Below are 15,425 nucleotides of genomic sequence, written 5' to 3'. Positions count from 1 at the left end.
ATATATATATATATATATATATATATATATATATATATATATATATACACATACATATATAATTTATTTATTTTTTTTACAGTAGTTTTCAGTGAATTACTTTTATGTATGATGCATGTATGTTTTATTTATACCATCAATTACCCTTTTAAAAATACACTTTAAACACATGATTAATAACCCCCAATTTTAAGGAATACACTTTGAATGACTGATGATTTCTGTAATTGTGTATGTCTTTGTTACCATGGACAGCAATCTGTAAATTAATACCTCACATTTAATGTAAAATTACATTCAAATCTTTACAAATATAATAAATTGCCATTGAAAACATAATATTAACATAATCTTAAATCATGGTAAATTACCTGGAATTTTAATGGCAAAATTTAAATTACTCCCAATATCTCCAAATCTACAGGCATTTCATTGTTTGAAAGTCAAAACCTGTCAGAATACAGAATACTTTTTGTAAAACTGCATTAATTAAAGTGCACGTTCCATAAAATAATATTTTAAATTGTCTTTCTACAGTAATGTACAGTTGAAAAACATAAAATCACTTTAACCACGGATGCTAAATAACCTGCAATTTTGTGAAATAATCACAGATTTCTGTAATTTTATATAAATTTCTTCATTACAATTATTAGGAAAGATCTGTAAAATGACATCACATGTAAAATTACATTTGAATATGAAAAAGACATGTTGAGTTGCCTTTAAAAACATAATAACAATGTAATCTTATTATGGTTAGTATTTTGTAATTTTAAGGGTAAATGTTTAAATTACTGCTAATATATGTTAATCTACAGTTATTGTCTTATTGAAAATGGTGATAAACCTGTGAAAAAAAAACAACAACCCCATTTTATACAAAATGTGTACCATATAAATATATAAAAATTTAAATTAATTTTTTAAACTCCCAATATCTGTAAATATACAGGCATTTTATTGTTTAAAAAAGCAAACATCTGTAAGAATACTTTCTGTAAAATTACATTATTTAAAGTGCACTTTTTGTAAAATAATATACTTTAAGTTGTCTTATACAGTAATGTACAGTCAATTACTTTTGTGTTTGTACAAATACTACTCATTACCTAACATAAAATCACCTTAACCACACATGCTTAATGACCTGCAATTTTATGGAAAACACTACAGATTTCTGTAATTTTACATACATTTCTTCATTATCAAGAAAGATCTGTAAAACTGCATCACATTTTATGTAAAATTACATTTGAATAGGAAAGAAATATGTTAATTTACCTTTAAATATCATAGTAATAGTGTAATATTATTGGTAATTACATGTAATTCTAAAGGTAAATATTTAAATTACTGCTAGTATCTGTTAATTTACAGTTATTTCATTGTCTTATCGAAAATGGTGGTAAACCTGTAAAAACATACAGAAAACTGTATGTAAAATTAGAGTTAAATATGTACAAATACAATAGATTGTCATTACAAAACATAATATTAATGTAATCTTAAATTATGGTTAATTAACTGTAATTTTAAATATAAAACCTAAAATTACTGAAAATATCTGTAAATCTACTAGCATTTCAATGTTTTATTGGAAAACAGGAAAAATCTGTAAAAAATTACAGAACATTGGCTGTAAAATTACTTTTTCTTTCTTTTTTTTTTTTTTACAGTGTTCTTCTGTTTGTACAGGTTTTATTTTGTGTGTTTGAGGAAATGACAACAACAACATCTTTCATTATGAAAGAGAACTTCTTATCATGCATGTTGCATGAACCAAATCCGATTGCATCAGCAATTATTATTATTATTATTATCATTATTATTATTATTATATCTCACTGTATTAGAAGTTTATATTGCTATGGTAACATTTGTTATGTCTTGATTGTTCACAGTAAAAAGAAAATTGAAATGTCTGGGTTTTTTTAGACATATTGTCATAATGTACTCCTCAAAACTGATCTGTTGTTAGATCCAAATGTTTATTTTTTTATTTTTTTTAAAGTTTTGATTAATGTCACAATTTTCCTGTGATACTTTTATGTCTCACTGCACATCATGTGTTGGTACAATACTGTGCATGGAGAGATTTATTACCTCTTGATAGGTATTGATGATTTTGAATTTATCAAAAATCCTAACTGTCCTTTTGTGGACGTTTTGTCACAGTGAACTTTCTCTCACTTATGTGATGATTTAAAAATGATCTGTTCTAAGATCAGTGTGTTTATCCTTTTACTGTAAAACCGACTTCTAAGGTCAGTTTTTATCCTATACTTTTGTTAAAGTGCAAGTAATGTCCATTTTTAATGTTTAATGTACGACTAAGTGTTGATTGATCTCAAACTATTTGTATCTCTTGTAAAGACGACTGATCCTCTACTCACTGTGAGTACTGTTGTGATGTATCATCACATTTACCTTCAGTTAAAAATGTCATACTTTATTATTGAGTTTGTTTGAATAAATAAAACCTAATCTGATCATCTGTGTTGTGTTCACATTGTATTTTTTGACACACAGCGACATTGTGATGATAAACAACAGATTCAACATGTTCTTTGTTGCATTTTGTTGTTGACAGAGTGCTCTATCATAACTCCATGGTTCAAACAACACACAGCTGCATTCACAGCAGGGTAAATTTGACATTAGATAAACTGATACATGTCATATTCTGGCGCATCATAAGTCACCAAATCATGTGGAGATGTGAGCCTCTAATCATGTTTCATTGACAAACTTTTGCTGAGTCATGATTTTGGCGGAATTGTCAGTTCAGTGTGTTGGAATGTAAAATGTTTAAAGATGACCAGTCTCGCCTACAAGCACCCACACATTTCAGGTCATGTGATATGATACATAATGAGACATGCTTGTATTGATCCTGACATGAAGCAGTGAAAGGACAGAGTGTGGGAAACCAGAGGAAACTCACTCACAGAGCCCTGAGGGACAACAGATTGTGACCTCAGCCCTAAAGAGACAGAGGTTAAGAGGGATTAAGGCGGTATTACAGTAATAACCTGCTTGTTTGTTTACAGTCATGATCATAAAGTCGGTCCATTGTGAATACTGTTAAAACACTGCAAGGTCATCAGGTGTAACAGAATATTTTTAATTTAAAATAACAGATCATACAATGTCAGTATGTTACATGTTGACTGTAACTCAATTTTCACATTGAGAATGTTACACTACAATACTGAGTTTAAGGATACCAATTAATTAAAGCTGGTGATTGTCCAGTGTTTATGTCAGACAAAGTATTGATACTATTCTGGATAATACCCATTTTACTGTTTTAACTCTGCGTATGTTTTTGTTGTAAACTTTGGATTTTCAAATAATATGTATGATTACAGCACAGGCCAGTACATTTGTAGCTAATGTTAAGGTTTTACAAAATTAATTATTAAAATCTTGAGTTCAACCCTAATAGAAATACAATAAAATTATATAAAATGTCTTCTGCTTGCGTCAAAGACAGTCCTGTTGTTACACAGCATCTGCAGTGAAATTTTGTCAGTGGACGGAGTGTGGGAAAGCTCTGGAGAACTGAGTCACAGTTCAGTTTGATTAGCAGTCAGCTCTCGTCCAGAGGGATTTGGCACACTTCAGGAAACATCTGTCTTAACCCCCTAATTTCATAGAAAGAGCTCAGCTTTTGATCCACCAGGCAAAATTGTATTTTGACTTGATATTTATATTGTCTACAGTTACAAGTTAAAAGTGACAATTCAGCATGATTGCTGATATTATATGTATTTTATTCAACGTATTTTCAGTTTGTATGAAACCTTGGAGGCAGCCAAGAGTGTTCTTTCCCTCCAGATGGTCGGTGACGTCAGGCTCTGTATCCTTTACACACGACCAGCAGCCGCCACAAAAGCTTCTTGAAAGGTCCTTTTGTTGTGCGCTGACCACACCATGCAAAGAGTGTGGGAAACTGAGACCAGCCTTCTACTCACACAGGCTACCAGCCACAAGACAGAGGACACACCTGCTACATCTGGACACCAGCACAACTTTGTCCCGGTTCAGATAAATATGATACTACCATCTAATGTTGGTTGCAGGTGTCTTGCAGCACTACAAGTCTGTTCTACAGAGGAAATTCGATGACATGCAGAGTACAACCCTGTATACAGAAGACTGCTTATTATATAGCAGTTGAGTGTGTAAACTTGCACTCATAAAGGTAAGTCAAAGGGTGAATATCATGAGCGTGTGCTCAGTCAAAGTCATTGATCCCAGCATCAGGCAGCAGATCTGCTCTCTCTACAGGGTCAACACTTTCCCAGATTCACACAGAGCTCTGTGAGTCTCTCTCCATCACCCCCCCAGTCCTCCACCTGTTCCCCTGAGATCTAACCATTGCCCTCAGAGCAATAAAGCCATTCGGAGTGTGGCATCCCTTACTGTCAGACAAAGCTCTCTGATTGGCTGAGAGTGTGAGAAACTCCAACTAGACCCAGACCCACACATTGATATGGAGATGTGGGACTATAAATAGGAGGGATGAAGCCAGCAGAGATCAGATTCTCTCTACAGAGACCTCTACAGCACACAGATCCAGACATGGCACCTACAATCACTGCAGCAATGACCAATTCTCAGGAGCATCTCACTCTGACCCACAAGGTAAACTCAACATCGAAGAAAAATGTATCCATCATAAGAAGTTGTCTTTGTTCATGTTAACATTTTAATCCAGAATAAGATTATTAATGACTTTGTTCTTCTTCCTGCAGCTCAGAAAGCCTCTGGTGGAGAAGTTACGCAGAGAGCGAATCAACAGCAGCATTGAGCAGCTCAAGTCTCTCCTGGGTCCAGAGTTCCTCAAACAGCAGCCAGACTCCAAGCTGGAGAAAGCAGACATCCTGGAGATGACAGTTTGTGTCCTGACACAGCTGCAGCAGCAGCATCAACAGCAGAGAAGACTGCTGAACCACTTCAACAAGCTGCAGTCTTCCTCTGATAACAACCTGACAGAGGCTGACTTCTCTCCTCTGAGCTCCACAGTCCAGACCAGCATCACCAAAGAACAGAGTCCAGTCAACAGCACCCTCTGGAGGCCATGGTAGACACCTACAGACTGGAGTTACTACCAGACAAACTCAGATGACCATATTGGTCAAAGATTACTGGAAATGAATTCATGTGAATTCTGACATTTGATGAACTTGTTCTTCTGTTTGTACAGAAAGTTTTATTTTGTGTGTTTTCCTGAGGAAATGACAACAACAATATCTTTCAAATTAAGAAAGAGAACTTCTTATCATGCATGTTGCATGAACCAAATCTGATTGCATCAGCAATTATTATTATTATATCTCACTGTACTTCATGTATTGGTAGCATATACTGCTATGGTAACATTTGTTATCTTTTGATTGTTACTGATCATTGTTAAAAGAATTGAAATGTCTGGTTTTATAGACATATTGTCATAATGGACTTTAATCTCTTTGATTACTCAAAACTGATCTGTTGTTAGATCCAAATGTTTATACTTTTTTTCTAAAAGTTTTGATTGATTTCACAATTTTTCTGTGATACTTTTATGTCTCACTGCACATCATGTGTTGAGAGATTGATATTACCTCTTGATAGGTATTGATGATTTTGAATTCATCAAAAATCTTACCTGTCCTTTAATGGACATTTTGTCATGGTGAACTTTCTGTCACTTTATGTGATAATTGAAAAATGATCTGTTTTAAAATCAGTATGTTTATCCTTTTACTGTAAAAGGTTTGTTTAATGTCACACTGTCACAGTTTTAAGTGACAATGTAATTTTTACATTTTGAGAATCAAACTAATTTAGTGATGATGAACAATGTGACCTGTTGTTAGGTCAGTTTTTACTATTTTTTCTGTTGTTCAGGAAATGCAAATGTTTAAATCCATTTGGAAAAACAATTTTTTAAAATACAGTGAGTACTGTGTCCTCAAATACTGTAAATGTTTGTCTTTTATAAAGACAGTTGTTCCTTTACTCTCTCTGAGTACAGTGTGTCTTGTAGAAGTCTACAGGTTGTTGTTGTGATGTATCATCACCTCTAGTTGGAGCGTTGTTGCTCTTTGTGCCTTGTTGAATAAACAAACACTGTCAGCTGAAAATGTTGTGTCCTCGTATCACTGTGTATCATGGTTAGGTACATTTATATTTTATTTTAACTTATTCCTTACCATCATCGTTTCGACCTTTGGTTGGTAAATCAAGATAAAATGACAACACACAGTAATTGTTTATCCATAACATACCTGTTTAGTGTTAAACTAAGCATTGGAATGTGGTTCAATTTAGATTTTTGATGAGGAGGGATAATCAGTGTTACATCACTCTTTTTACATGGAGTAAGTCAAGTCATCAAGCTAAATGAAAAAAGGTCCATTTCAAAGACACTTTTGCAACATCAATATTTTGGTAATTGTCAAGTTTAGGTGTTTTTTGAATGTTTAGAGTAAAGCATTACACTCTTCAAAGAGGTCAGACTTAGTATCTAATGTGATGCATAATGAGGCACACTTCTATTGTTCCTCCAGTGAAAGCAGTGAAAGGACAGAGTGTGGGAAACCAGAGGAAACTCACTCACAGAGCTCTGAGGGACAATAGATAAAGACCTTTGCCCTGAGGAGACAGAGATTAAAGTCACCATGGCTCCTAAAACTGGAGCTGGTTTGAAATAACGCCTGTGGTTGTAACTGTTCTTCTGATATGAATCAGCATCAACACCTTTTTTCAGAATATTGACAAGTCATCTTGTGAAGAGACACTTTTAGCATGGTGTTTGAAAAGTTTCTGTCAGTAACTCTATAAATTGTTCTAATAATTTAGTGAATTGGTTTGGATGTTGGAAGTGTTCACAGCCTATGTTCTTCTCACTCTTTATTATTCTCCCGCCACTTTTGTTGCAACATAACTAGTTCCACACTTTTCAATGTAGAAATTTCATGTGTGCTACTGTACTTCTCTATTCAAACTGTAAACCTGTTAAGACATGTAAGACTTTCTCACATTAATTCAACTGTTTGATATCTTTCATACATTTTAGGCAAAATTATGTTTATGTTTTTCAACATTCACGTCACAATTTTCTAAAAAATTGGATTGTCTAGTTTCACTTAGTGTTGTGTACCAACTATTTATTCTGATGGGTTATTATTTTTAGAGGAGGTCCCAACCTTTACCCTTGGTGGCGCACACTGATTTAGCACAGGACCCTCAAAAGGTCCATTTGTAGTGGGGCACTTGACTGTTTTCTGCTAATGGACGGAGTGTGGGAAAGCTCTGGAGGGAAGACTTCAGTGTGAATGACATTCATGCCACCAGCAGCCAAGTCATTCCCCAAAGGGATCTGGCACACTTCAGGAAACAGCTGCCCCCCAGGAAACCTCCCACCCTCATGTGTAGAGCTGAAACTTTGATCCAGTTGATGGTCAGTTATGAGGCATGATTATGATTTGAGGTTTACATTGTATGAATATGAGGTGATCACGCTAATACTTTTGGTGATTCTTTATGATAGATTTTTCCACCAAATTTCAAATTTTTTTACACAGAGTCAGAGCCAGCCAATGATGTTCTTTCCCTCCAGATGGTTGGTGATGTCAGACTGTGTTTCTATAACAACACACAGCCAGCATCTGTCACTGAAGTCCCTTTGTGGTTCATTGACCACACCATACAGGGAGTCAGTGTGGGAAACTGAGCTCAGCTTGTTCCTCACACCGACTACAAGGCACGTGTCAAAAGACTCGGCTACATCTGGACAGCTGCATGAATATTGTGCTGAGTTTATTTCATGCAATGGGCATGACACTGTTTTCTAACATCCTGAATATTATTTTCTAAAATGGTGCAATTTTGATTGAATGCATTTTAGAAAATCATGTCATATCTATCCAAATTTTTAATTAAAAACAGAGAGATGTCACCTGCTACATGTTAGGTTTTGGCTCAAATAACATGTAACAAAAATAAATAAACAGACAAAGTTTTTATATTATTTTATTTTAACTTAAATGTAATTCAAACATTGCACCATACATGTTACTCCCTCACGTGTGTGATGTGATGATGAGCGTGTGCTCAGTCAAAGTCATTGATCCCAGCATCAGGCAGCAGATCTGCTCTCTCTACAGGGTCAGCACTTTCCCAGATTCACACAGAGCTCTGTGAGTCTCTCTCCATCACCCCCCCAGTCCTCCACCTGTTCCCCTGAGATCTAACCATTGTCCCCCGAGGCAATAACAGCATTAAGTGTGCTGCACCCCTTATTGTCTGACCAAGCTCTCTGATTGGTTGAGACTGTGAGAAACTCCAACTAGACCCAGACCCACACATTGATATGGAGATGTGGGACTATAAATAAGAGGGATGAAGCCAGCAGAGATCAGATTCTCTCTACAGAGACCTCTACAGCACACAGATCCAGACATGGCACCTACAATCACTGCAGCAATGACCAATTCTCAGGAGCATCTCACTCTGACCCACAAGGTAAACTCAACATCCAAGAAAAATGTATCCATCATAAGAAGTTCTCTTTGTTCATGTTAACATTTTACTCCAGAATAAGTTTATTAATGACTTTGTTCTTCTTCCTGCAGCTCAGAAAGCCTCTGGTGGAGAAGTTACGCAGAGAGCGAATCAACAGCAGCATTGAGCAGCTCAAGTCTCTCCTGGGTCCAGAGTTCCTCAAACAGCAGCCAGACTCCAAGCTGGAGAAAGCAGACATCCTGGAGATGACAGTTTGTGTCCTGACACAGCTGCAGCAGCAGCATCAACAGCAGAGAAGACTGCTGAACCACTTCAACAAGCTGCAGTCTTCCTCTGATAACATCCTGACAGAGGCTGACTTCTCTCCTCTGAGCTCCACAGTCCAGACCAGCATCACCAAAGAACAGAGTCCAGTCAACAGCGCCCTCTGGAGGCCGTGGTAGACACCTACAGACTGGAGTTACTACCAGACTAACTCAGATGACCATATTGGTCAAAGTTTACCGGAAATTCATTCTTCTGAATTCTGACATTTGATGAACTTGTTCTTCTGTTTGTACAGAAGGTTTTATTTTGTGTGTTTTCCTGAGGAAATGACAACAACAATATCTTTCCAATTAAGAAAGAGAACTTCTTATCATGCATGTTGCATGATACAAATCTGATTGCATCAGCAATTGTTATAATTATATCTCACTGTACTTCATGTATTGGTAGGATATATTACTATGGTAACATATGTTATCTTTTGATTGTTACTGATCATTGTTAAAAGAATTGAAATGTCTGGTTTTATAGACATATTGTCATAATGGACTTTAATCTATTTGATTACTCAAAACTGATCTGTTGTTAGATCCAAATGTTTATACTTTTTTTCTAAAAGTTTGATTACTGTCACAATTTTTATGTCTCACTGCACATCATGTGTTGGTACAATACTGTGCATGGAGAGATTGATATTACCTCTTGATAGGTGTTTATAATTTTGAATTTATCAAAAATCTTACCTGTCCTTTTATGGACATTTTGTCATGGTGAACTTTCTGTCACTTTATGTGATAATTGAAAAATGATCTGTTTTAAGATCAGTATGTTTATCCTTTTACTGTACAATGCTTGTTTAATGTCACACTGTCACAGTTTTAAGTGACAATGTAATTTTTACATTCTGAGAATCAAACTAATTTAGTGATGATGAACAATGTGACCTGTTGTTAGGTCGGTTTTTACTACTTTTTTTCTGTTGTTCAGGAAATGTAAATGTTTAAATCCATTTGGAAAAATATTTTTAAAATACAGTGAGTACTGTGTCCTCAAATACTGTACAGCGTTTGTCTTTTACAAAGACAGTTGTTCCTTTACTCTCTCTGAGTACAGTGTGTCTTGTAAAAGTCTACAGGTTGTTGTTGTGATGTATCATCACCTCTAGTTGGAGCGTTGTTGCTCTTTGTGCCTTGTTGAATAAACAAACACTGTCAGCTGAAAATGTTGTGTCCTCGTATCACTGTGTATCATGGTTAGGTACATTTATATTTCATATTAACCTAATCAATAGAGGTCTCCATCATCGTTTCAACCGTTGATTTATAAACAAACCATCAAACCAGCACACACAGTAATTGTTTATCCATAACATAACAGTTTAGTGTTAAACTAAGCATTGGAATGTGGTTCAAGATATTTGATGAGGAGGGATAATCAGTGTTACATCACTTTTTTTACATGGAGCAAGTCAAGTCATCAAACTAAATAAAAAAGGTCCATTTCAAAGACACTGTTGCAACATCAATATCTTGGTAATTGTCAAGTTTAGGTGTTTTTTGAATGTTTAGAGTAAAGCATTACACTCTTTAAAGAGGTCAGACTTAGTATCTAATGTGATGCATAATGAAGAGGTCAGACTTAGTATCTAATGTGATGCATAATGAGGCACACTTCTATTGTTCCTCCAGTGAAGGCAGTGAAAGGACAGAGTGTGGGAAACCAGAGGAAACTCACTCACAGAGCTCTGAGGGACAATAGATAAAGACCTTTGCCCTGAGGAGACAGAGATTAAAGTCACCATGGCTCCTAAAACTGGAGCTGGTTTGAAGTAGCACGTTTGCTTGTAATGGTCCCTCTGTTATAAATCAAGATTACTACTTTTCATAATATGGTCATTTCATCTTCTGGGAGGCAGACAGTGTTTTAGCATGGTGTTTGAAGCGTGTCTGTCAGTTACTCTGTCACAGTTAAACTAAGAAGTTGGTTAGTTCTTTGAATGCTGGAAGTGTTCACAACCTACATTCATCTTGATCTTTATTAATATTCTCAAACTGTTATTTTTGCAACTTAATCATTTCCACATTTTTCAACATAGAAACGTCATGTGTGCCACTACTTCTAACGATGGTAACTTAAATACTATAAAAAATATTCTGCATTGCCCGGGATTTTTATCCTGTTCAAATGTATGAATGGAAGTTCCAGAAATGACTTATGATGTATTTTAAAACTCTGTGTACTCATTCATACGTTCGGCTTGAAACTTCATTCAAACTTTAAAATGTTCCACATCTTTCATACATTCTGGGTATTATTCAACTTTCAATCCTGGTAATTCTTTTAAAAAAAAAAAAAATCAACTTTGTTTGAAGGTTAGTAATATTGAAAACAAATGAGAAAAACCAACCCACTCATCTTCAACCTCCTCCAACTCATTCATACATTCACATAGAAACTTTTTTACACTGAAACTGTTCACAACAAGTGGAGCCTGTTCTCATCATATCTTTCACACATTTCAGGCCAGTCACTAGTTATCAACATCCAGCATTCACACTGCAATTTGGTCAGAAACTGCCTTCTAAAGTTTCACTTATGTTGTGTACAAACTATTTAACTTAATGGTAAATTATCTTGTGAGGGGGTCTCACACTTTACGCTTGGTGGCGCACACTGCTTCTGTACAGAATCATCAAAAGGTCCATTTGTAGTGGGGCACATGCCTTCTGCTAATGGACGGAGTGTGGGAAAGCTCTGGAGGGAAGACTTCAGTGTGAATGACATCCATCCCACCAGCAGCCAAGTCATTCCCCAAAGGGATTTGGCACACTTCAGAAAACAGCTGCCCCCCAGGAAACCTCCCGCCTTCATGTGTAGAGCTGAAACTTTGATCCAGTTGATGGTCAGTTATGAGGCATGATTATTACTGGAGGTTCAAATATGTATTGCAATGATTGGAAACTGAAAACATGTGATAATTAGTCATTTTGGTGATACTTAATAAAAGATTTCCCACCAAAATGTAAAATATTACAAACTGTAAGAGCCAGCCAATGGTGTTCTTTCCCTCCAGATGGTTGGTGATGTCAGACTGTGTTTCTATAACAACACACAGCCAGCATCTGTCACTGAAGTCCCTTTGTGGTTCATTGACCACACCATACAGGGAGTCAGTGTGGGAAACTGAGCTCAGCTTGTTCCTCACACCGACTACAAGGCACGTGTCAAAAGACTCGGCTACATCCGGACAGCTGTATGAATATTGTGCTGAGTTTATTTCAAGTACCATGAATGGGCAGCAAACTGTTTTCGAACATATTGTACAGTTTGCAAAATGGTGGATTTTTTATAAAGCAATTTGAATTTTTTTTAATCAAATTTGAAAATTCCAAAACTAATCAGCAGTTCAAAACAGAGGGATTGCACCTGACACATGTAAGGTTTAACTCAATGAACCATCATCAGCAGAAAAACAAAATGTTCACTTGGTTTTTAAATCTATCCTACATGTTATTCATATGATATACTATAAATTGTTCTTTCCTCACGTGTGTGATGTGATGATGAGCGTGTGCTCAGTCAAAGTCATTGATCCCAGCATCAGGCAGGATCTGCTCTCTCTACAGGGTCAACACTTTCCCAGATTCACACAGAGCTCTGTGAGTCTCTCTCCATCACCCCCCCAGTCCTCCACCTGTTCCCCTGAGATCTAACCATTGTGCCCCGGGGCAATAAAACCATTCAGTGAGTTGCATCCCTTATTGTGTTAGCGAGCTCTCTGATTGGCTGAGACTGTGAGAAACTCCAACTAGACCCAGACCCACACATTGATATGAAGATGTGGGACTATAAATAGGAGGGATGAAGCCAGCACAGATCAGATTCTCTCTACAGAGACCTCTACAGCACACAGATCCAGACATGGCACCTACAATCACTGCAGCAATGACCAATTCTCAGGAGCATCTCACTCTGACCCACAAGGTAAACTCAACATCCAAGAAAAATGTATCCATCATAAGAAGTTCTCTTTGTTCATGTTAACATTTTACTCCAGAATAAGTTTATTAATGACTTTGTTCTTCTTCCTGCAGCTCAGAAAGCCTCTGGTGGAGAAGTTACGCAGAGAGCGAATCAACAGCAGCATTGAGCAGCTCAAGTCTCTCCTGGGTCCAGAGTTCCTCAAACAGCAGCCAGACTCCAAGCTGGAGAAAGCAGACATCCTGGAGATGACAGTTTGTGTCCTGACACAGCTGCAGCAGCAGCATCAACAGCAGAGAAGACTGCTGAACCACTTCAACAAGCTGCAGTCTTCCTCTGATAACAACCTGACAGAGGCTGACTTCTCTCCTCTGAGCTCCACAGTCCAGACCAGCATCACCAAAGAACAGAGTCCAGTCAACAGCGCCCTCTGGAGGCCGTGGTAGACACCTACAGACTGGAGTTACTACCAGACAAACTCAGATGACCATATTGGTCAAAGATTACTGGAAATGAATTCTGACATTTGATGAACTTGTTCTTCTGTTTGTACAGAAGGTTTTATTTTGTGTGTTTTCCTGAGGAAATGACAACAACAATATCTTTCAAATTAAGAAAGAGAACTTCTTGTCATGCATGTTGCATGAACCAAATCTGATTGCATCTGCAATCATTATTATTATTATTATATGTCAAAAAATGTTAACTGTCCTTTTTCTGTCATATTGTATAATGGACTTTAATCTGTCTGATTACTCAAAACTGATCTGTTGTGAGATCCAAATTGTTTTTACTTTTTGTTTTCTTAAAGTTTTGCTTAATGTCACAATTTTTCTGTGACACACTGCACGTCATGTGTTGGTACAACACTGCACGTGGATGACCTTTTGAAAGGTATCGCTAATTTGAGCTGATAAAAAAAAGTTAACTGTCCTTTTTATAGACATTTTGTCATAATAGACTTTCCCTCATTTTATGTGATTATTGAGCGATGATCTGTTTTAAGATCAACATGTCCAATCCTTTACTGTAAAAGGTTTGTTTAATGTCACACTGTCACAGTTTTCCAGTGACCATGCATTTTTTACATTTTGAGAATCAAACCAATTTAGTGGTTTTTAAGAACAATGTGACCTGTTATGAGGTCAGTTTTTACTATTTTTCTTTGGTTTGTAAGTGCAAATATTCAAACCTGTTTAGAAAAATTCTTCTAAAGTACAATGAGTACTGTGTCCTCAAATACTGTAAACGGTTTGTTTTTTATAAAGACAGTTGTTCCTTTACTCTCTCTGAGTACAGTGTGTCTTGCAGAAATCTACAAGTTGTTGTTGTGATGTATCATCACCTCTAGTTGGAGCTGTCATAATTTATGTGGCTCATTGGGTTGAATAAACAAACACTGCAAGCTGAAAATACTTCGAGTTATTTCATTCCTTTTACGTGTCCTTGTTATGATGATGAAAAAGTCATTTCTTTTCCCCTTACATAACTAATTAAGAGTTCTCTACAGCCATCCCACCTTTGTATGATGTAATATCTGTCTACCTTTAAAATACCATCCATCTCTCCATCCCTCTACAGCTATAAACTCTTGGGTTGAAGTGTCCTGGAGACAGTTCCAGCTGACATTACACTAGGCATGTGCACCATCCATAGGTCACCTATCAATAACAAGACAGATAGAGACAGACGAACACTAGCTTTATCACATACAATTAACTTCACAGGTTTAAATTCAGACCCCTCCCTCTGTGAGGCTACAGTGGTAACGACTGCACCACTGTGACACCCCAGTTTACAGTAAACCTATGGGTGGTACATCTTTTACATGGTTTCATTCTGATTAGTATCTTCACCAGGCCTGAGCCTTAAGGGGGTCATGCATTTGGTTGTGTGTGAGTGTGCATGTGGTTGTGTGTGTGTGTGTGGTTCTGTCTGTCCACAGTTAATCTTGCAAATTACCGGCCCAATCAGCCTAATATTTTAGTGCATATCTATAACTGTATGCTCAAGGATTTCTCTTGGTTGTGTGTTGATTCATAGTTGTTGAAAAACCTGTTTTACTGGCTGTTTTACACCATCACTAACTGCTGACTCCTCAGTCCTCTTCAACAGCTGGTAGGGGCTACAAGTTTTCTGGATTTTGGCTTAGTTAAAAAACAACAAGCCTTACAGTCTGCTGCAAGCCGTGTTGTGGCCTTCGTCGTGGCTCAAAACTGACATCCTTTCAAAAGTTTGGTATTCTGAACCACAACTCTGTCCCCCTATTCTGCAATCGTACCTTTTCTACAGAACAGCAAGGTGGTATGACGATGCGATATTCCCGCCTCGAACAGTCAGTATGAAAGGGACTATAGACTAGTTATCTTTATTAGCTTCTGAAATGTGTTGCGGCATATCTTCTGGAAATACAAAAATTGTCCAGTGTGGCCATGATCAGCTCAAGCTGCTGCCTGGCAGAGATCTGCACTCTAGTTCACGAATTAAGTCACTTATTTGCATTAAAGGGCCAGTGTGTAAAATGGGTTGAAAACAGTGACATCAGTGGTCAAATTCTAGATTGCAGGGCTCACTCGCTCACCCCTCCCGTCGGGTAAATGACGGTGGCCTCGTAGGGACAAAAAGCCTTGCGCATGAGTTTTTCAGGAGTAGGTCTA

The 15,425-nt window shown here is 36.8% G+C and overlaps 1 protein-coding gene across 9 annotated transcripts in view; it reads left to right on the top strand.

The window, feature by feature from the left end:
• The first annotated feature begins 4,457 nt into the window (after positions 1-4,457).
• The window catches only part of LOC126386689 (transcription factor HES-5-like), a 53,158-nt gene continuing 42,190 nt past the window's right edge, over positions 4,458-15,425 (top strand). Inside the window, exons 1-2 of one of the 9 annotated variants that reach the window (XM_050039203.1) lie at positions 4,461-4,653; positions 8,631-10,009. In XM_050039203.1, coding sequence (XP_049895160.1) covers positions 4,531-4,653; positions 8,631-8,963 — 456 coding nt within the window. In that variant the 5' untranslated portion in view covers positions 4,461-4,530 and the 3' untranslated portion in view covers positions 8,964-10,009. Of the gene's footprint in view, positions 4,654-4,763; positions 6,138-8,268; positions 8,521-8,630; positions 10,010-12,624; positions 12,772-12,881; positions 14,182-15,425 lie in introns of those variants that run through there. The other 8 variants (XM_050039206.1, XM_050039205.1, XM_050039202.1 and 5 more) reach the window with 8 other exon arrangements.

The sequence above is a fragment of the Epinephelus moara genome, chromosome 24 (genome assembly GCF_006386435.1).
Source record: "Epinephelus moara isolate mb chromosome 24, YSFRI_EMoa_1.0, whole genome shotgun sequence".
Taxonomy (NCBI): Eukaryota; Metazoa; Chordata; class Actinopteri; order Perciformes; family Serranidae; genus Epinephelus; species Epinephelus moara.
Note: the sequence above shows the minus strand (reverse complement) of the source record. Positions and strands in the feature narration are given on the sequence as shown.